The sequence below is a fragment of the Bactrocera tryoni genome, chromosome 1 (assembly GCF_016617805.1).
Source record: "Bactrocera tryoni isolate S06 chromosome 1, CSIRO_BtryS06_freeze2, whole genome shotgun sequence".
Taxonomy (NCBI): domain Eukaryota; kingdom Metazoa; phylum Arthropoda; class Insecta; order Diptera; family Tephritidae; genus Bactrocera; species Bactrocera tryoni.
In genome coordinates this window covers 82,747,088-82,769,542 of record NC_052499.1, presented here as the reverse complement: position 1 = coordinate 82,769,542, position 22,455 = coordinate 82,747,088, and the positions used below count along the sequence as shown (strand labels likewise).

The 22,455-nt window shown below is 35.5% G+C and overlaps 1 protein-coding gene across 6 annotated transcripts in view; it reads left to right on the top strand.

Annotated features, from left to right (window-relative positions):
- LOC120766250 (polypyrimidine tract-binding protein 1) overlaps window positions 1-20,739 on the top strand; it is a 420,921-nt gene extending 400,182 nt beyond the window's left edge. For 5 of the 6 annotated variants that reach the window (XM_040091635.1, XM_040091634.1, XM_040091637.1 and 2 more), the window contains 3 exons: window positions 14,975-15,191; window positions 17,521-17,598; window positions 18,514-20,739. In XM_040091635.1, the coding sequence (XP_039947569.1) occupies window positions 14,975-15,191; window positions 17,521-17,598; window positions 18,514-18,646 (428 nt within the window). In that variant the 3' untranslated portion in view covers window positions 18,647-20,739. The remainder of the gene's footprint in view (window positions 1-14,974; window positions 15,192-17,520; window positions 17,599-18,513) is intronic. The other variant, XM_040091633.1, reaches the window with a different exon arrangement.
- The last annotated feature ends 1,716 nt before the right edge of the window (window positions 20,740-22,455 follow it).

The following is a 22,455-nucleotide window of genomic DNA, read 5'->3' as shown; positions in this document are numbered from 1 at the left end:
TGCCCGTCGAATACTTTCAGAGCTGGAGTGTTTTCATCCATCCGGACAACATGACCTAGCCAGCGTAGCCGCTGTCTTTTAATTCGCTGAACTATGTCGTGTATCCTCGTACAGCTCATCGTTCCATCGAATGCGATATTCGCCGTGGCCAATGCGCAAAGGACCATAAATCTTTCTCAGAATTTTTCTCTAGAAAACTCGTAACGTCGACTCATCGGTTGTTGTCATCGCCCAAGCCTCTGCACCATATAGGAGGACGGGAATTATGAGCGACTTATAGAGTTTAGCTTTTGTTCGTCGAGAGAGGACTTTACTTTTCAATTGCCTACTCAGTCCGAAGTAGCACCTGTTGGCAAGAGCAATCCTGCGTAAAATTTCCAGGCTGACATTGTTGGTGGTGTGCGCGGGTGTTGAGGCCGATGATATCAATATCCTCAGAACTCCTAGGTATTATAAAAAAAGACCAAGGGCCTCCCACAAATTTATCGGAGCTTTAGCCTGGCGAAAGTTGAGCAATGGAGCAGAAGCTGTCTGAATGTTTACACCTCATCTTCTCTATTGCAACTTTAACATGTAGCGTCCTCCAAAATCTTCAGCCTCACTGCATGAGTTGCGGACAGTCATAACGCCTAACATTGCAACGATGTGAGCCTTGCTAAGGCCTAGCAGTTCAATGGACCTTTTATGTTCCACTCTGGGATAGAAAGCTTTCGCAATCCCACAAGTACTGGTCATAGATCCACCGTCCGGGTAGGCAGGGGAATCTCTGCTCGTTCCCATCCGGATGAAATTTGGGTAAAGTTGCCTTTTCTTGCAAGCTCAACGGTTATACAATTTCCGATGATGCCGCCGTGGCCAGACAGCCAGACAATTTTTATATGGAAGCAGCTTGATGCAACCGCTAGCGACGTCATGCATGCCTTGACAAGTTTTGAGCTCACTGTCTGCAAGCTCAAGGCCTGTACAGTAGCTCTGCTATTGGAATAGTAAAACAGCAAAAAATACGGAGAATGCTGTTCCTTCTTCCATCTTCGACAGGGCACCAAGCAAAAACTATACAGAAAGGAAAAGACAGTTTTTGTTTTATCTATCATCTAACCTTACCAGATCAACTATTTAACTATATACGTAAAACATTCAATGACCTACCATCAAAAATGTTCAAAGTTATAGCGTTTTAAATAAAAAAAAGTTGAATTTTTACAAAATTTTATTCTTTTTGGGACAAAATTCGATATTTGTTTAGATCAAAATAGGTAGGACATTGTGTGGGGGGAACTAATGATCAATGCAACAAATTTGAATTTAGTTTTGAGAAATTCTGGTTTAAAAATGAACTGATGGTGAGCGGTTACACTTTAGAGGACTGTAACTCAAAAATTTTTTGAGATATCGATATAAGATTTTGATACGTTACTTTTGAATATATAACTTATCAAAATTATTTTTTTTTAATTTCACACTAGGGGTATTCCTTAATTTTAAGTGTGCTTTGGAAACCCTTCCACCTGGTTTTGAGTTTCTTTTCACCGTCCTTTAAGCCACTGAGTCTACTGAGGAAAGTATTTTAACCTTGACGCTTTCTTAGCAGTAAAGAATATATACGGATATTGTGAGGATGCATAAAGTCCATTAAAGTTCAAATACGCGAGTACATAGGCACATGAAATGTGTTGGTGTGCTACTTAAGGTCTGTGCCACCGCTTAACCGCCGCCAATCTCAATTTCTCGTTCAGTCAACTCGCCTCAATGGTTGGTTTAACATTTGCCCACAACGCAAGGCGCGAATGCAAGCCGCCACCTAATGCTTTTGTATACTAATGCACTTACTAACGGCGCTGATGGCATGCCTAGTGTGGCCAGATATTAAGAATATACTATTTACTGGTGGCTAAAGCAACTAGGCAAAGATTTTCGGTAACCAAAAATTATTGCGTGAAGACTTTTTTCCTGAAATAATGAACTTAAATACAATTTTTTAAACACATTTTAATAACTTGTACTTTTTTGCCAAAAAATATATTATTTTGCATTTAGTTTGAGTCTGGCAACGCCGTTCACGGCACACATGTGGCACGCGTTCGTGCAACATTGCTCTATTTTCCTTTTACGACTAATAACAGTCAATTTTGTTGTTTGCACAGCGGTTTTGTGTTTATTCCACACAGACACACACATATACGCATGCGCATGCATACTTGTAGCTCGCCGCAGCCAACAGCATTTTGTGGCATTACACAGTGGCCATTGTTTCTGTTCATTGCTAACACTTTGTTGTCGTCACATGTTTTTGTTGCCGGCACTGCACTCATGCAACACTGCACTCAACATGTGTGTGTATGTGTGTGTTAGAGTGTAAGTGTATTTGCGTTGAACATTAATCGCTCGCGTTTTAAAATTACATTTTCGCCTAATCTAAAATGCATGAAATTTTCCGTTGGCTGGTCACCAAAACAAGCAACGCCCTCGCACCCACACACACACACACACACATACGCAGGCTTGACTCATGCTTGTTTGCTGTAAGTGCTGGTTGCTCTTTTTCGTGTCAGCGCCTCCGACTATTGTGCTGCATTTTGGCCACTTGCCGTTAGTCGGACGCTCTGTTCTTGTTGTTGTTGGCCGGTCGGTCGAGTGTTGGGCCGGCGCTGTCACTTGTCGTTTCCGGCGTTTTGGTGCCGTCGGTGTGGTGCGCTGTGGCTGCTGCTGGCATTGGCTTGTCCGCCTCTCGGTTAGTTGATTGCTCGCTTGGTTAGCCTTCCTGTTGCTTGCAGCACTAGCTGTTGGGGTCACCGGCTATTACACTTGCTCTGAGTGCGCTCTACTACTTATATGCTTACTAATTTGCGGCGATTGCGGGCGTATTTATTTAGATTAAGCGCAAGACTAATTAGGATTTTTTTCCAATTATACTCGGAATATCCTTGAAAGGTTTAGTAGCGCTGAGTACTCTTACCACATGCAAGCAGCTACTGGGTGCATATCCCTTTATTAGAATCTATGGGTAGATTTAAATTATCTAGATTATTTTTCAATTTTCTTCTTTGAAGAGTATAATATAAAAAACTTTCCTTTAATTTTATAAATAGCATTATTCAAAAGGTCTGAGTAAAAAACAACAAAACTGAAGCAACATTAACTTCGACTGTGACGAACTAGAATACCCTTCTCAGGTGCATTTCTTACAGCATAAGAGGGTAAAGACAGATCTTTAGCTTGACTTTTTCATATATATGACAATACTATGCTATAGTCGGCCGATCAAAATGGCTGGAGATTTTAGCTTAACTTTGAACAATATCCTGTGCCAAATTTTGTGAAGATATCCGGTAAAATAAAAAAGTTTTCCAAACAAGAAGTTTATTTTCATCGGTCAGTTTGTATGTCAGCTATATGTATACCGATATCGCCGATTCCAATGAGCGAGGAGCTCCTTGCGAAGGAAAGCACGTTTGCAAAGTTTCCGATCGAGAACTCAAAAACTGAGGAAGTGGTTGGCGTATACACAGACAGGCAGCCGGTCATGCCTAAATCAACTCAGTTCACCACGTTCGTCATATACATATATACATACATATATACCCGACGTTTCTTTTGAATCTCCCGTAGTAATACTTAACCAGGTGGTTCCGTGCGAGAGTCTGGAGTTGGGAGTAGGATAGGTTTAGCGGTTTGTTTTTCCGGTTTTAATGCTTCCCCCTACTTGAAGAACAAAAAAAAAGTGAATTACCACAAATTAATTGACAGCGATATTAGAGTAGACTGATCTAAAATATATATTTTTTAAATAAATTAGACTCGTTCTATATCTATTTTAAATTTTAAACAAGGTGGCAACTCTTTTCAACTTTTCGTCAAAAATCCACTTTATGAGCGATATTGCGACATTTTCAAATTTGTTTCTTTTTTAAAATTCTAAACAAGGTGGCAACACCTTCTAACTTTTCGCTTAGAATCCAATTTTTAAGCGTTTTTGTTGCAGTGACTTACTTTCAAATTTATTTGAATTATAAAATTTGAAACAAGATGGCAACTCTTTCCAACTTTTAGCTTAAAATATATACTTGAGCGGTTTCAATGCAGTGACTTTCGAATTTATTTTTATCATAAAATTTTAAACAAGGTGGCAACTCCTTTTCAACTTTTTGCTCAAAATCCTATTTTTGGGCGGTTTTATTGCAGTGACTTTAAAAAAAAAATTTATTATCAATTTTTTTTTGTTATAAAATTTAAAACAAAGTGGCAACTCTTTTCAACTTTTCACTAAAAAATCAATTTTTGAGCGTTATTATTGCAGTGTTTCAATTTGTTATTTTTTCTCAAGTATTCTTAATTAATTTATGTCAGGTGGCAACGCCATGAAGTAAAGTGTTTCGCAGTAAAGCGTGTCTAATTGCAGTACTTTATTTGGGTACTTAAGTAATTTATTTTTATAATTTTTATTTCGATATTATTTTTTTATAATTTATTTCATTTTTTTAAATTTATTTCATTTTTTTTTATAATAATTCTTATTATTGTACTTTATTAATTTTTTTTATGATTATTATTACTTATTTTTGAGTTCAAAAAAACATCAAAAAAACTTTTCTGAGTCTCCGTAGAAAGGCTTGTAATGACTTATTGATGCTGTATTTATTTTCTATACGTACATGTATTTATATGTTGATATGTGTATAACTTTCAACAAATATTGCAAGTGTCTTTAACATTTTGTATACGCATTCAATTTTCACCTGCAACCGCAACACGAACTTTCAAATGCGCTTGTGAATTACTAAATTCGTTATCAGGATAATTAAACTTGCTGCCGCTGTGTATTCCCTACTGGGCTGTCGATACACAAACACACACACACATGTATGACGGCGCACAAATATTACCACGACATGCGATCGTGTGAACGCGCACCAACTCAATTGTCAACAGCAGCGCCGGCACGGGGGCGGCAACAGCAGCGACACTTCGCCAACAGAAGCTCAAAAGCTCAGCGGCTGCCAGTGAAATTGTGCAAATAATGTTGCATATTTAATGGGGCAAACGGTGTATTTAACGGCTGTCAGGCCAACACGTTCGCTGCGCATCCATAGACAAACGAGCGAGCGTGCCACGCGCTCCACACGGCGGGGTGCATACAAATGGCGGGTCGGTAGGCTGCCAAACACACGCACACACAAACAGACTAGCGCGCAGACAGACAGACAAATAGATAATCAAATGGCAGCCAGAAAGAATAGCGGCAAGAGCCAGCAGAGCGAGCGACAGACAGACGCGGAGCGCATACTTTTCGCTTGGCATGCCGAATACGCGCGGGTATTGCGCGCCGTTGCAAGCGTATTGACGCAAGCCAACGCGAATTGAATTGCAAATATAACTGTAATTAATGTTAATAAGTTTATAATGTTTGGCAAAGTGAAATTGCGAATGATTATTAAGCTTTCAATTACAATTACAATTTTAATACAATACCTGTGCTAACTGTTGAAGGTATAAAGAAGCGGCGGCTATGAAAATTACAGTTAATTTTCATGAAAATATTTTCTTTAAAGAAGAAGAGCGAGCTTTAAGTGCGCTTGCCACTTACTTTAGTTGTCGTAAAGGGGTGAGTACGCATAATGCTTGAAGGTGAAGTAAGAGCATACTAAACTCTCCCATACTAGTAGATATGTATGTATATACATATGTATAGTCACCTAAAATACAAAATAACGTAACATCACTTTTCATAAGTTTTCAAGGGTAGGATAAAGATAGTAGAAAGCGCTCACATTGAAACAAAATACGAATTTTGGTTATAAAGCGGTTATATATTGGTTATCATGCTCTGATATTGAAAAAAATAGTTTTCGCTATAAAATGGTTATGTATTGGTTATTATATCAGATATAATAACTTATAAACGGTTATATATTGGTTATCATGCACTGATGTTGAACAAATTTTAAGGTTTGGTTATAAAAAGGTTATATATTGGTTATTCTATTGGTTAATTTATCAGATAGCGATTTTCTGTTTGGTTATAAAACCGTTATATATTGGATATCATACACTCATATTGAAAAAATTTGAGTTTTGTTTATAAAATGATTTTATATTGGTTATTATGACAGGTAGCGATTTTTTGATTCTTTTTTTTTGATGATACGCTGTTTTGCATGTTAGCTGAAGATACATAGACACTTGCGTGTGTGTGTGTGTGCTTAAAAATCCCAGCCACATGAAAAGCCAAATTTCGTCATGATTAATGTTGCATAAATGAACAGTATGAAAAGTTTTGCATAGTTTGCCACAACTTGTGGCACTTAACTGCGCATGATTATGTATGAGTGCGCACAGCTATGCACATATGTATATGTGAGTGTGAGTGTGATCATCACTTATGAATTACACAAGTTAATACATAATTCTATATACTATAACGGTAAGCTAGCCGGCTGCCTGCCTCGTGCTTGCAGGCCACAAAGGAATTCGGCAAAAATTCAGCAAAGTGAAATATTGCAACGACGCCCAGCTGAGATTAAACTTACAAATTGAAGTGGAAAAGTTGGACCGTAGCCTGCACTTTTTGCTCATTCCGACCTTTTTGACATTTTTTTTGCTTGCGAGCGCACCCACACATACTTGCCACACTTACACACAACGAAGCACCCACACAAGCGCATGGCAATGCAGGCGTGTTGTTGTAGTAATTAACTTTATGTGTGTGCAGTAATTAGAATATAAAGAATTCAATGAGTTTTGGGCAGCCAAAAGCAGCTGCGTCCTAGCTGCAGCTACAACAAAAACAACTATTTAAAAAATTTTCACAGGAAAATAAGAAAAATCATTGTGGAAATGGAATATTTTAGTAAAGCAAAAGGAAGCGTTTATGCCGACTGGCAATTGGAAATGTCAAAGTGAAAAAGTTTACATGTCAAATGAGTTGAAAAACACAAACACACACATACATATTTACATATATTTTGACACTTTAAGTGCATGTCGAATTCGTATTTTGCGCATGCAAGAGCGAGTGTATTAAATATATTCTACGTATTAATACGCACACATGTACATATGTGTGTGTGCATATAAACTCCAATAAAAGTATATTTATATATATGCATTGCACGCTTCGGGGAGATTAAAATGTAAATATTACATGGCGAACAAAGAGCACATGTGCGTGCATTCGTTTTAAATACACGCCACCCACACACACACACACACACACGCACGCATGTGCGAGCATTTACAAATTAAACAATACACCGACACATTGAACGACTAACGGCAAACAAATTTAACGGTAAAGCACTTTGGAGATTTGTTTAAGCCCTGACCGCACACATACAATGGCAACTATTTAAAAGTGGCGTCCCTCATGTGTGCAAACACACAAAAAGTATACAGATACACATATATATGTATGTATGTATGTCTATACAAATAGCGCTTACATACAAGCAACGTCCTTGGCAAACACTGCGCATTCATTGCAAAGTGCTTATAATTAATTTTAACATATTTTAAGGCGCACTAGCGTGTAATTGTAAATAAGTGTAAAGTCAATTACAGCAAAAGCTCCACACATTTTGCCGCTAGCCAAAGGCTATTTGCACTGTAATTGTAATTGTTATAAAATATTTGCAATAATTTATTAATAAAACTTGCACACAAATTCCCCAAAATGATTACAACGTCACAATGGCAAGCTAACGGTATAACGGCAACACTTTCACACATACACACGGGCAATAATAGATCTTATGGGTTTATATACACGCTCGTAATATATAAAAGCGTAAAATTAATCTTCCAATGCTCTTAGGTATATTATATAAAGATATATGTACGTGTGTGTATTACATGAGGTCTATAAAAGTGGCCAGCAGCGTAGTGAGTGGCACAATATAAAATAAAGCAAAAATGTATGAAAGATTTAAACAAATTTTTATGCGTGAATTTTAGGTGTTTTCTTAATTTTATAAGATCTGAGCCCTCAAAAGGTTTGCGAAAGGCTTTTTTTGGCCTTGAACTTGATTTTGATCGGTCAATTTGTATGGCAGCTATAGCATTTAGCGGTCCGATCTGTACAATTTTTTTGGAGATTGTAGCGTTACTTCGGACAGTAATATATACCAAATTTTGAGACGATATCTTGTCAAGTGAAAATGCTTTCCATATAAGCACTTGATTTTTAGCGACCAATTTGTATGACAGCTATATTCTATAGTGGTCCGATCCGAACCATATTTTCGGAGATTGTAGGGTAACATTAGACAATAACATATACTAGATTTTGTGTCAATATCTTGTCAAATGAAAGAATTGTTCATACTACGACTAGATCTTGAACGATCTGTTTGTATGGCAACTATATCCTATAGTGGTCCAATCTGACCCATTTGTTCGGAAATTATAGGTTTGTCTTGAAAAATAATAGGTATCGAATTTCATTACGATATTGTGTCACATAAAAAAGTTTTTCATAGTCAGTCTCGACTCAGCTCGTCACGCTGATCATTTATGGACTTTATAGAGTCTCCGACGCGTCGGACGCGTTCTACTTGTTGTTACAAATTTCGCGGTAAACCTAATACTGAATTCAATGGATAATGTAATTCTCTATATTTTAATAATTTATTTTTCAAAACTTCATTTAAGTGCAAATAATATTTTTTAACTGAACTTATTATAAAATGCACATATAAATATTGTGGAAAGCCGGTATTAGAAACAATAAGGCCACACTTATGAATAAGGGCACGAATTTCGGCTTTATTTCATATCAAATTACCAGCCGTTAGTTGCCGAAATATGTAAGTAATTTCTCGTACCGCAGTAACAACTTCTTTACTATGCTTCATATACCCACTGACATCCAGGGTGATGAATACGAGCAGTCCTACAACCTAGAAGGTGCTGGTATACAAGTTATCATAATCTATAGCTGCAAAAGAGAAGAGAGAGCCAACAGCTTAACTAACAATATGGCAGCAGCGGTGGCAAACCTCACTCAAAGAACGGTGGACCCACAGACTGATACCAGACATCCATTCATGGATCGGCAGACTACATAAGGACCAGGATTTCTACTTAACCCAAATACTATGTGGACATGGGTGCTTTAGAAGCTAGCTATACAGATTCTAGCACGACTTTAGTCGGAATTGTCCGAAGTGTTCAGAGTGCTTTGTAGACTCTGAGTAGGCATCCTTTATTTCCCCGCTTTTTAAGTACAAGAGAAAAACTTAAAACTACACTCGTTAATAGTTTTATGGGGGAAAATTTGACGACACTCACTGATCACTGAGAACTGGAAAGCTATCAGCAAAGCGGCAGCCTCAATCATGACAAAACTGAGACATATATAGCAGATTAGGCGTCCGTCTGTCCGTGACTTAGAAGAGATTTATATCAGTATATTTTATTAAACATATTTTCAGCAGGGCTTAAGTGCCTCAAATATTTTATAATGTTGCATCTTGAATAAATATTGCAAAAAATTTTCTTATTGTTTATGAAAGATAGCTATTATATTTATGTTTTTCGGTTTTGAGATCAAAAATTTCTTTTCTCCTTTAAACAAAGTATCAGTAAATGAGCTGATTTCGTTAGCCATGAGCTCTTTTTCACTGCGAAGTTGTAAAATGACAATTTAGCTTATAACATAGTTGTCATTTGATAACTGAATAAAATACTAATCACAAGAGTTGTATCAGAAAAATGCTTTTTCCAAATTGCTTGGCCAAGTGTGTTTGAATATGGTGACGATTTTTTCATTCATTCGTCTTTTTACACTCTACCATATCAAGAGCTTCCATAGAGGACTGCTGAGCACTTTCATCTTCGTAGCACTCTTCTCTTCCTGAAATCGCTCGAAACATGTGCTTAATTACAATAAATGCAAGAATAAAATCGATTAACCCTTCATTACTCGCTTAAAGTCCTTTTTATTAACATAGGATGTATATAAACATATTTATGTAAACATATGTGCTTAAAAATGTATGTATGTAAATGAAACTTTGTCTGCAATTGTTTAAATAAGTAATTTCCTGCACATTTTCCACTTTGTCAGCGGCATTTGCTTCATTTGCAGCTCGCATTACATGACCAAGTTCTGCTTACAGGCATACTTAACTACAGAGGCGAGGCTTTCTTGCAGCAGCAATGACTGTCCAACGACAGCAAACTTAAGTTGTTAACTCACTTTGAGCAAGGTGGCAGTGAAAGAAGGGAAATAATGTTTATTTTATGCATGTAAAATACAATTTTGTGCTCAGCCTGCAATTGTCCAGCTTCAGGCATTGTTACGGCTTCAACTACGAGCACGGACACAAGACAAATTATTCCGGTCAGTCCCCGAGTTTTAAGTAGAACCCAAAAGGAAATATGCCACTGGCATTGAAGCTGTTCATATGTACTAGCAAGCCTGTGAGACTTCGGGGTTTAAAGTTCGATTTGGACGCCGTAGTTATTATTGTCAACGCTGCTGATAAGGTATATAGTTTTGTAGAAGATTTTATATTTTGAATATTTTTACTAGATTAGAGACCTTAACACAAGATTTTCAATTTTTGCAGGTCTTACTAAAATTACTTGTATCAAATACCTTCGTTCTGTCGAATTTTGCGAGCGCGCCATTGAGGCTTTCTTCCATACAACTGTATACAATTGTACGTATTTTCTCCATTTTAATGCAAAGCGCTGTACGAACTACGTCCACTCGGCGCTGCGGAAGTGTCGAGCAAAGTAACGAATGAATTTGTAAATATTTTATGAGCATATGTGAGCAAATGAAAGCCCATTCCGACAGCTCACTTACAGTACATACTCAAATAAATTCGCGAGTCTGGATATGTGTGTGTGTGTGTGTTCGCACTTTAGTAGTGTGCGAAATGATTTTCCTGCCCTGGTGGCACATTAGTAGTCTATATGGGTCCCATTAATATTTTGACAGTCAGAGGCACAGCAATCGGCAGCGTCGCGTCTCCAACGTCGATGTTCTTTGGCATCTGCCACTGTCAAGACAACGCTGTGTCTTCCACTACAACTCACAGCTAGTTGTTTTTGTAATTGTTACCTTGGCACAGACACACATATGCAACGTTAATACGCCTCCAGCTCACACATTCCATTTGATGGCGGCCCGCTATCCTTTTTCCTTCTACTTTTCTCTACTTTGGTGCGTCTCTAGGGAACTGCACACCAGCAATTCAACCTGGAAGGTGCGATAAATAAGTGCAAGCGAGCGTGTAAGTGAATTTTTTATGCACTGTCATGCGTGTACATGTGTATGTGTGCAAATTAATTTGCGCTCGCACATTTGTCTGCGATATGTTTATTTTCACGATATTTTCCTTAACATATCCATTTGAACTTATTGGCGAAGTGTGCTTTCAATACAAAGGTTCATTGTCGAACAACAACAACAATAGCAGCGAAATACTGGTCGCAAAGCTTCATTGTTACGATGGCATCTTTGATTATTGCCGAAAAGTATTTGCGAGAGTTGCAAGAAGGTGGGGGTCAAGCAATTTTCGTCAACAGCCATTTCGTATGCAAAGAAAGCGTGTTATTAATATTAATTTTCGATATGCAATCTCATCGAAATACAAAATACTTACATATGCGATTTTATATAACATTATATATGTTATATAATATCACCGTTGCATAGCTAAGTATGGATTAGGCAGATTAAAACTTGTTATTTCTGCTGCGAATGGCTCTCATAAATATTTATGATAATTGTGTGATGGGTTGTGCAGCTTCCTCAGTTCAGGGACTCAAAGTGAAGTTGGTTGCAGTTCATTTAAAAGGTTATATCCACTCCGGAATTTAAAAAATTCAAATTTTTTTGGTTTATGTATAAAATTTTCATATATTTAAAAATACATTGTGGCAAAAAAGTACCCGAAATTTGTAAATAAAACGCAAAATATTCCCTTAATCATCAATATTTATTTTGTCGCCTTCAAAGTAGTTCCACCAGATGTACTACGCTTATGCCAACGATTTTTCCAGTCCTCGGAAACGCTTTTCATTAGCAATTTTTGGGTTGGCCTTCAGCTCTTTTAGCGAATTTTGTTTTATCTCTTCGATCGACTGCAAACGAGCCCATTCCGATAATTGTTGACTTGTTTTCCTGTAAAACTCATTAACCCATGTTTCAATGGCAGTAATAATGCTCTTCATGAATGTGGAATCGGAATACGCACGTGTCCAAAGAGACCTGTTTGCGGCACTCTTTTTGAAAAAAAAAAAAAATCCTCTTTATCGGAACGAGTCAAGCAAAACCGAGTTTCGTACACAAAATATTCACCTACATCATTCGAACAGCTCTCTTGGAATCCCTCTAACACCTGGGGAATTTTATTATAATTTCCGGATGGTTTTTTGTAAAAAGACATTCTCCGAAATTTTCAAGTTGCTCCAGCAAATATGTTAGTCGAGTCCCAAAACGTGTTTTTCTTTCGAAATGCTGAGAGCAGAGAAATCCTTTCTCCGAAACGGCTGGACTCATGAACTTAAAACTTTTCTTTCCTTCGAAATTTTTTCGAAAATGTAAAGTTGAACCCCTGATGAAAGAGGTATGATGTTTTTAAATAATTTAGATTTTTAAACCACGCTGAATTTTAATTTTGTAATGTTCATTGTTAATTTAAAAAACAATACTTTTTGGTTTGAAAGACGCCATATTGTCAAAACTATTGTTAGTCCTTCGATAAATTCCTGTATTCATCTATACAATTTTGTTTTATAACATTTTTTTTGTTCGCTTTTTGGTTTTGAGATAAATTTAAGTAGAGAAGTCTTACTCACAGCTAGACGTTATTTTTCAGAGGTGCTCCTGAGGCTATGCTAAGGAATGAAAGGAGCCAAAATTTTTCGAAATGACTCATGAATTACTAATGTACATTAAATTTTTTTTAGAAGCATTATTTTTATTTTTATACTCTCGCAGCAAAGTTGCTAAGGAGAGTATTATAGTTTTGTTTACATAACGGTTGCTTGTAAGTCCTAAAACTAAAAGAGTCAGATATAGGGTTATATATACCAAAGTGATCAGGGTGACGAGTGGAGTTGAAATCCGGATGTTTGTCTGTCCGTCCGTCTGTCCGTCCGTCCGTCCGTCCGTGCAAGCTGTAACTTGAGTAAAAATTGAGATATTATGATGAAACTTGGTACACGTATTTCTTGGCTCCATAAGAAGGTTAAGTTCGAAGATGGGCAAAATCGGCCCACTTTATTCTTCTTCTTTATGACTGTTGAAAAACATATGAATTTCAATATTATGGAAAAAAAGTTTATAAATTTCTAATCACGGCTGATAACTCACTAACTGTAGGGAATATAAACTAATATCTTTCCTCGTTTAGATATTTTTTTTAGTTGCATAGATAGTTGCAAATGCTATTACCGAAAATAGTATAAAAATTAAATTTAAATATTTTATATTTATCACTTGCCTAAAAGTATGCATACTATTTAGAAATAAAATAAAATATTCCTAAATATATTAATATCAATGTTATAACGGCATAAAATACCGCAACTTTCTACAAAAAACTAACTACAACAAAGTAATTAAGATTTTAGAAATATTTTAGCAAACTTTTAGACGCATTGTGCATTTGACATTGACTATAACTCAGTAATTAAGATTTTAGCAATAATTCTGCACACTTTTAGGCGCATTGTGCATTTGACATTGACAGTTTCGCCTTTTGATGCTTTAACTGCACAATTTACAGACATCCGAATCAGATTTATTAGCTGCTTAGAAAAATATCAGTTTCAATTATATTTGTGGCACGAAAAATATTTAAATTTGTACAAAAAAAAATTTATTTAAAATAAACATCACCGTTATTTCGCCTAAAAGCATCTGCTTGCAAAGAAAAAACATACTCTTGCGGAGAAATTTTCACTCGATGGTTTTCTCAGCTTGCCACATGCTATTATTTTACTAAATTACGGTATCGATATACTATTTTATTATACAATGTATCATTGCATACAACTGTATGCCGCTGCCATAGTTTCTGACATTTGCCTTTTTACTAGTACATCTGTCAGTTCATTCAAAAAAAGGCGGTTGGTTGCCTATTATGACCGCAGGCGCAATGGCATAAGATGAAGTTGCATATTGGGCTTGATACATTCAGCTTGTTGCCACATTTCACAAGAAAGGGTTTCTTAGTCAGTTGAAGGAAAACAGAATGCAGAATGACATCAGTATATATGTACATATATATATATATATATATATATATATATATATAATTATATGAAACACTGTGCTTGCCACGGGTCACTAAACTCAGCGGCACTTTAACTGCATATTTCATGCATTGTTCTACTAACCACTTTACTGTTATATTAAGGCCTCAGCCATCAATGTATGTGAATAGAGCACATATATTGTAAATACATGAATATGAATAAATTTATAACCAAAAGTTAACAACTTTTTCCATTTCAATTCAATAGTCGAGCTAAAGCGCCCATTTTTTTCAAAACACCTCACCATATCCTCTTCTCTTTCTTCTCTAAACCAACACCTGTATATGGTGACAGTTACATTTATCGCTAAGACTTTATATTTCGCCAGAAAAAATGTGCACAATTTGCAACTGAAACCGGTGACCAATAAATAAGTTCGAAACGTGCAAAGTTGCTTTAACGGCGCAAACATTTTCCCCAGCAGCAAGTTTATGCCTACACAAACATACATATTTTACGACAAACATAAACAGTTCCATCGAACTGATATTTATTGGCACATGCCTGGCATTTGTAAGGTCATTTATCTCCTACGTCTTCAGCCCGCATAATATTTGTTAGCCAAATTTGCACCACATAACCCTACGAAAGTGTACCTTTGCTATTTTATATGGAATATTTATAAATATGTATAATATATATATATTTGCACATGTATGCATGTATTCACGAATTTGACTCTCTTTCAACTATCTTGCAGCTATGAGTCACCTTGACAAATTGCGCTTGTGGGGTAAGGCGATACGTGTTATGGCTAGTAAACATCAGGCTGTGCAGCTGCCGAAGGAAGGACAACCGGATGCCGGCCTCACACGCGACTACTCACAAAATCCATTGCATCGATTCAAGAAACCGGGCAGCAAAAATTATCAAAACATTTATCCACCATCGGCCACATTGCATTTAAGTAACATTCCGTAAGTACAAACTCGAAATTGCTTTTTATATTTGTAGAAAAGACATTTTAGTCCAAAAAAACGAAATTAGAAAGTATAGATGTATGTATGTGTGATAAAAGCTATCAAACCTAATCGCTTCATAATTTGTGTGCTGAAATTTGAGGACTTTAAGGTCATTGAACGTTTGACAACTTAAAAAAATTATTATTTTATAAACCTCAGAAGAAAGGCACTGAAAAAGCCGCGAAGCCAAAGGCATACTATATTGAAGAAAGTCATTTTACCGAACCAAAAAAAAAATATTTTTCCAAGAAAGAAACTATGTTCAACTTCCATTAGAATTTCTTGAAACTTTTCCTCTTTTGTCAAATTCACTATACCAAATAAAAACCGCCAGTAATTGTCGTCCAATCATCACCATGACCGCCGGCAGTACTTAGCTTTCCTATTACGTTCCATAATGAAACGATTGACCGCCATTATTCTTGTGTAAACTCTTGGATATTTTTCACTAGCACAACTAATATCAAATGACACGATACCTTAAAGACCTTGCGCCCGACAGTCGGGTCTAAGAAACCGGAACGGACCGAGATTTTTATCTGGTCAAGGACTGTTAACTCAGCCTCATTCCTCAAAAATACTTCAGGAATGTTTTTTGGCCGCTACAACAACAACATGCCACAAAGACGGTTGTCAAAGATCAACGGACTATCAAAGTCGCTAGTGTAGGCATCCCTTTCCCTCGGTACACCGGCGCACATCCCTGATTTGGTCAATTCATGAGCTTTTGCGGTTTTCTACCGGCTGAAGGGCACACTCAAGCCATTATTAATAGAGCTACGTGTATACCTTTTCGATCCAGGAAATTGAAGCTTTTTATGTATAGAACTGAAAACGTTTTCTAAGTTTATATCAAAGTTTAGAAAACAAGCTTTGTCAAGGATAGATTCTATAGGAAGAATATATAGAATTTTGACTGTAGTCGTACATTGAGAGTTTAACTACCAAAAGATGGGTTTTACGTTAAAAATGAAAATGTGAAGATACGCTTTTTATTAACGATGGTCATCCATGTACAGATAAAGTTCATTTCTAGAGTGCTTTGAAGGAGTTGCTCAGAGCTTTTAAGCTTTCAGGACATAATTCATTATTCTGATAGCATCTAGCGCGGTCTAATACTTAGCTAAACTTATACATATACATTTATGCGAATAACAACATATTAAAGATAAAAAAATGTCAGCTTAAATTCCTGAAACAGAAATTTTCTAGCAACAGCAAGAGCTGTAGCTTTCATACCGCACACAAAAGCTGTTGCTATTGTATTATATCCGTAGAACCACCGAGGAGCAGCGCAAACAGTTTCCCGCAATTACAATTACCGTTATAGTGCGCCCGTTGACTGCACACGAATGGCGCAACAACACGCCCATCAAAGCCATCAGCCATGCGCTCATGCGTCACAGCGCATCTTCAGCCAATAAACATAATTTTAGTATTATTTCATTAGCTCCTGTTGTTGAAAGCACACGTCGAAGAGGTTCAACGGTTAAACAAGCAAAATCTCCTCCGCCTTCTAGCCCTTCTACCGCTATCTTCGCACCTTCCTTCAAGCAAATTGGCTGTTTTCGTAAATTTAAGCTTCGACACCTTCTCATGCAACACCGTCGCTGTGCTCGGATGGTCATCACGCCGGTATCATAGCACCCGGTAGGGAGGCCGCTGCGTCTGCCGGGTGCCGCCTGCCATTAAAATTATTAAATTTCTACTCACCTGCTGTGTGTCTAGGGACAACAACAAAAACTATCATGACGCAAAAATAACAAGCGACGGCTAAATTTAAACGTGGCTCACTCGACGCAGCGGCGCCTCAACACCAAATACAATGGGTGCAGCTTAAAGGGTAAACGGTGGAAGCGCACACAAGTGGCTGATTGTTGGCCACCAGCCGGGGAAGCGCGCGCCAAGGCGGTAAGGGAATGTACATATGTATATAGATGGTTACTTTCAAGTGCGCTTACCGGCTCGAAAGCTGGAACGCGCTGCTCAAAGCTCAAGTAGCTGGTAGCGTGAAATTGAAAAGATTGTCGATGGCGCAGATGGCTAAGTAAAGAAGCAATTTGCAATTCGGCAAGAGCGCCGAGAGAGGTGCTGGTGCGTGGCAAGGATTGTGCAGTAGCTAGGAAAATTGCTGCGAAATTGCAGGAAGGTGCACGCAGGCACAAATACAGACACATACATACATACATGCATATGCAAATGTTATATATACTTATGAAGCACTTTGAGAAAATTTTAATTTTTTTATTAATTGCTTTTTTGTGCTCTCTTCTATTTCGTACAGATCATCGTGCACTGAGGAAGATATCAAGGAAGCATTCACCTCCAACAATTTCGAAGTTAAAGCATTCAAGTTTTTCCCGTAAGTTTACATGTTATTGAAATTACATAATTACATATTAATTTTTTTATTTTCTTAATTATAAAATTTTTTATATATTGTTTTTTTTATTATTTTTCAAATAATTTTTTTTTTTTTTTTAAGTTTACATATTAATTTTTTTATAATATTATAAAATTTTTTATACATTGTTTATTTTTATTTTTTAAAATATTTTTTTTAAATTATTTTTTTAAGTTTACATATTATTTTTTTTAATGATTTTTTATATTTATTATGTTTTTTAGTTTCCAAAATTAATTTTTTTTCATTTATTGTATTTTTTATTTTAACTTTTTATTTATTATTTATTTTTTTTATATATTTTTTTAAGTTTAATTTTTCTTTTTTGACTACGAATACCTCGTCAACGCTTGACTTAATCCAGAGATTAAGAAAGATTTGCAATTAAAAATGATTTTTTCGTTAATTTATGAAGTTAAAAAAAAAATTACCTTGAAATAGTCACTATTCAATCATTAATATCTTTAAAACAGTTATGTTTACGGAAACACCGTAGAGACAATTCTGTAGAAAACTTTACAACCAAGAGCTCATACTTGGAGAGCCCTTTTTAGAGGTGTCTATCAAACAATTTTTCGGAGTACGAAAAGAAAGAATTTTTTTTTACCCACCCTAATGTATATTTTTAGATCGGAAAATCAAATATCTTTCTAAAGATCATTTTTGTGGCTGAATTTAACCCTTAACTCAAATTAAAATTTCAAACTTATTTTTATAAATTTTTGATTTATAATTTTTTTTGTTTTTATTATGATTTATTTTGTTTTTTAAATAATATTTCTTTCAATTTTCATTTTATTTTTTTAATTACTCCAATTTCTTGAAAAACTTTAATTAATAATTTCTTTCTTTTTCTTCTGCTCACTTTTACAGTAAGGACCGCAAAATGGCGCTCCTGCAGCTCTCGTCGGTGGAAGAAGCCGTCTTAGCGCTCATCAAAATGCACAATCACCAGCTCTCCGAATCGAATCACTTGCGCGTCAGCTTCTCCAAGTCGAACATCTAAGCCACAACAACAGCAACTACAACAACACAACTACTTTATACACATAAATGCATGCAGATGCATGTGCAAAGTGTAATCAGCTGCATCGCGCATAAGTAAAGGCATAGAAGTGAAGCAACAACAACAATAACATAACAAACAATAGACAGAGGAAGAGGAAGCAATAGGTGCAGAAATGTAAAATAGGCGACTACAATAGGCGTGGCGCAGAAAGCTCACCACAAAACGACCACATAGAAAAAATCGCAAACAAAAAAATCAACAAACAATAGCAACAACAACAAGTAATAAGGAACACAAGAAGAACAGCAACAACAAACAAGTAATCAACAAGGATCACTACATATCTACAACAACAACTATACTATTCTAAATAGCAACGGCAGCAGTAGCAATAGCAACAACAACAAAATTTGTAGTGTACTCATTTAATGATCAGCCCCAACTACGGGAACTCTGTACAACAACAACAACAAAGAACCAATTCTCTACAACCGCAAGCACTGGCGGATGAATCTATATTTCATATACATATGTATATATGCTTATACATATATGTGCGTCACTATTACACTTTTTTTTACATTTGTAGTTTTATTCAGCGAAAATTATTGCTACACCCTTTATTAATTATTACTTTTATTATTAATGATACAACTTTAACACTTAACACACATACATATACAAGTGTACTACATATACATATATAGATTAGATATTTTTTTGAGCAAATTGTACGCGTTAGCTATAAATCAATAGAAAAAACCATAGAAAAAAATGGCACAGACAAGAAAATTCGGAAAAACCCCCCAACCAACTTCTCCCCCATCCACCAACATTTCGCAACTGCTCACATGCAAATGTACATGACAACCACTAGAAAACTAGAATCAACAACAACAACAATAGCAGCAACTAACCGAAATTTTGGTGTTAAATCTATTACAGAAAACAACAACCACATCAGAAACAAAAACAAATTATATTAATATAGTTATGCTGTAATATTTTATGTAAGCACAATAAGAGAAAGAAAAACAAAAACAATTTCAAAATTTAAAATAATATTAATTATAATATGTATTACATGTATGCGCTGAATTGAGAGGAGTGAGTATTCACGGTATTGTTAAAGAGCAGAGATGTTAAAGAGCAAACGCTGATCAAACAGCAAATTGCGAAAAAACTAAAATTAAAATTAAAAACAAAATAATAATAAATTTAAATATTACATTAAAGAAAATTTATGATTTTTTACTAGGCATAGCAGAAGATATATACATACATACATAAGTGAAAGTAAAACTTAAAGCAGAAGAGAGAAATATGCCGTAAATGCGATAAATATTTTAGAGAGCTGTGTTTCGTTTTAAAAAACATGCAGAACAAAACCTAAACAAACAAAATAAATAACGGACAAAATGCAACTGAAGGAAGTGACAATTGAAAATAGGCGCCTAAAACTATGCAAATGCGCGCGTATGGCGACATATATACAAACAAATAAACAACTTGCATTATGGCAAATTCATGTCCTTGCTGCTAAATGTTATTAATTAAAGTTTAATTACACATAAATTATTAATATTGAATATTTAATTATAGACGAAATGGAATTTTATTTTAAATTAATTGAATTAGGCTTAAGAAAAAAACACCCTACTTTAAGCAAAGTAAAGTAAGGGCGAGCAGATTTACACACACACATACACATGCACGCGTGCAAAAATGCGTCAGCGCGCAAGAAAAGCGCAGATTTTGCATTAGAGAGCAGCTTGTAAAGGCAACAGAACAAATTAAGAATAGAAAAAAGTCATGAAAGAAAAAAATGTCAAAAAGGAAAAGCAAAATTGCAAGTGTAAGAGCATAAAAGAATGTTGAGTGCATGTGCAAGTGCAACTAAGTGTAAAATTTATGAATTATTGATAATCAGCTGCACACACACATATACATATGCATGCACCACTGAGTTCGACAACGTAATCAATAAGAGAAGTACCACAAAAAAATTAAAAAAAAAAATATATTATTAATTGGAATTAACGCTGCGAGTTGCAAAAACGGAGTAAAATGCGCATAACTTCAGCAGAAAGTAAACATTCAAGCATACTGAAGTATGTTCAAGCATGTGCAAACATGATCCAGCTTGTTTAAGCAAACATGTTAAAGCATGCGCAAGCATATTCAAACATATTCAAGCATGTTCAAGCTTGCTCAAGCATGTTCAAGCATTCTCAAACTTGTTCAAGCATATTCAAACATGTTCAAGTATGTTTGAAGATGTTCAAGCATGTTCAAGCACGCTCAAACATGTTCTCGCATGTTCAAACATGTTTCAGCATATTCAAGCATGCTCAAGCATGTTCAAGCATATAAGTTGCAGCGTATTTGATTTGAATTTTATTTTAAACACGTAAATATACCAGAAGCTGCGGTATTTTTAGTATTATTCCTTAACAAAAAAAGTGAATGTGAAATTTTTATTAAAAAAAATTAAAAAACAAAATTTATTAGAGAAATTAAAAACGCAGCGAGCTTGGCGGCAGCGCTTGAAGTGGCAAATCATAACTGTAAATGTAACAAAGCATGCATATATACATATGTACACATAGTATATTGTAAAACTGAAAAGAATTTAAACAGAACAAATACAAATCAGTATATTATTATATACAAAAGCAAAAAAAAAAAATACAAAAACAAAAAAATACAAATACATATGCATAAGAAGAGAAGTGAAGTGAAAACTATAAGTGTGAAATTGTATTGTAATTTTTATGTAAACCAATCAAAACTGTTTGTTCGTTTTATTATAGTAAACCTTAAGCCAAGTATGATAAAAAAAAGAAACATAAAAATACAATAAAATCAAACTTAAACTGACTTATACATACTCTTATGAAGGTGGTAGAGCTGATTTGAGATGTAAGCGCTTTGGGCGAGTTGTGGGCGTAAGATTGGCGTAATGGAATTTTTAGGTTAGGTTCGAAAAAATTTTATTAGCTTTTAATATTTGTTGCATTAAAACAATTAACTTCAAAAATGGTTCCTGGCTGCTTTATGGAGCTAGTAAAAGTTGGAAAATTTTTATTTTTGCGCAAAGTTCTGAGACAAGCGAAACCAAAGCAGGTCTTTGTAAAGCATATAACATATAAGGCAGCTATGATTACAACATATACGTGGCGTGGTTCAAGAATGATTTTGAAACCATTTTTTTTTTTTGTTTGAAATGAAGCCTTCAAAATTTTGCGTCACTTTTTCGAGTCACCACTGGTGGCCCCTTCGGGCACACATGTCTATAAATGGAGCATATTGTTTTCATATAGTATTTCCAACTGTAGTATTTTCGCTAATGAATACCAGAGGGGCTTTTTGACAAATGAAAAATATTCTTATCTGAAGAAAGGAAAATTCGATATTTTAATATGTCTGAGAAATGAAAAAAATACAAAAAAACAGGCCAAGAGAAAGTGCTTTAAAACTGATTTAAAATATTTCGTTTCTAACCTCAAAAAGTTGAAATTTAAATAACCGACGAAGTTCAAGCGAACCGCAACAACTGTTCAGCAGCAATATCGGCAAATCAGCAGCAAGACAAGAACAAGAATAATCTCATTAAAAATAAAAAAACAACAAAATGAAAAACAAATCACAAATACATGAATAGCATCGCCAATCAGCTCAAACAAACTCACTTTAAAGTGAGCGATAATTAGGGAATATCTTAAAAAGAAACATAATAAAAACCGTTAAGCAAGAGGAAGCGGAGGCAACGGTGCAGCAGGCACTTTTAAGAAAAGCATGAAGTA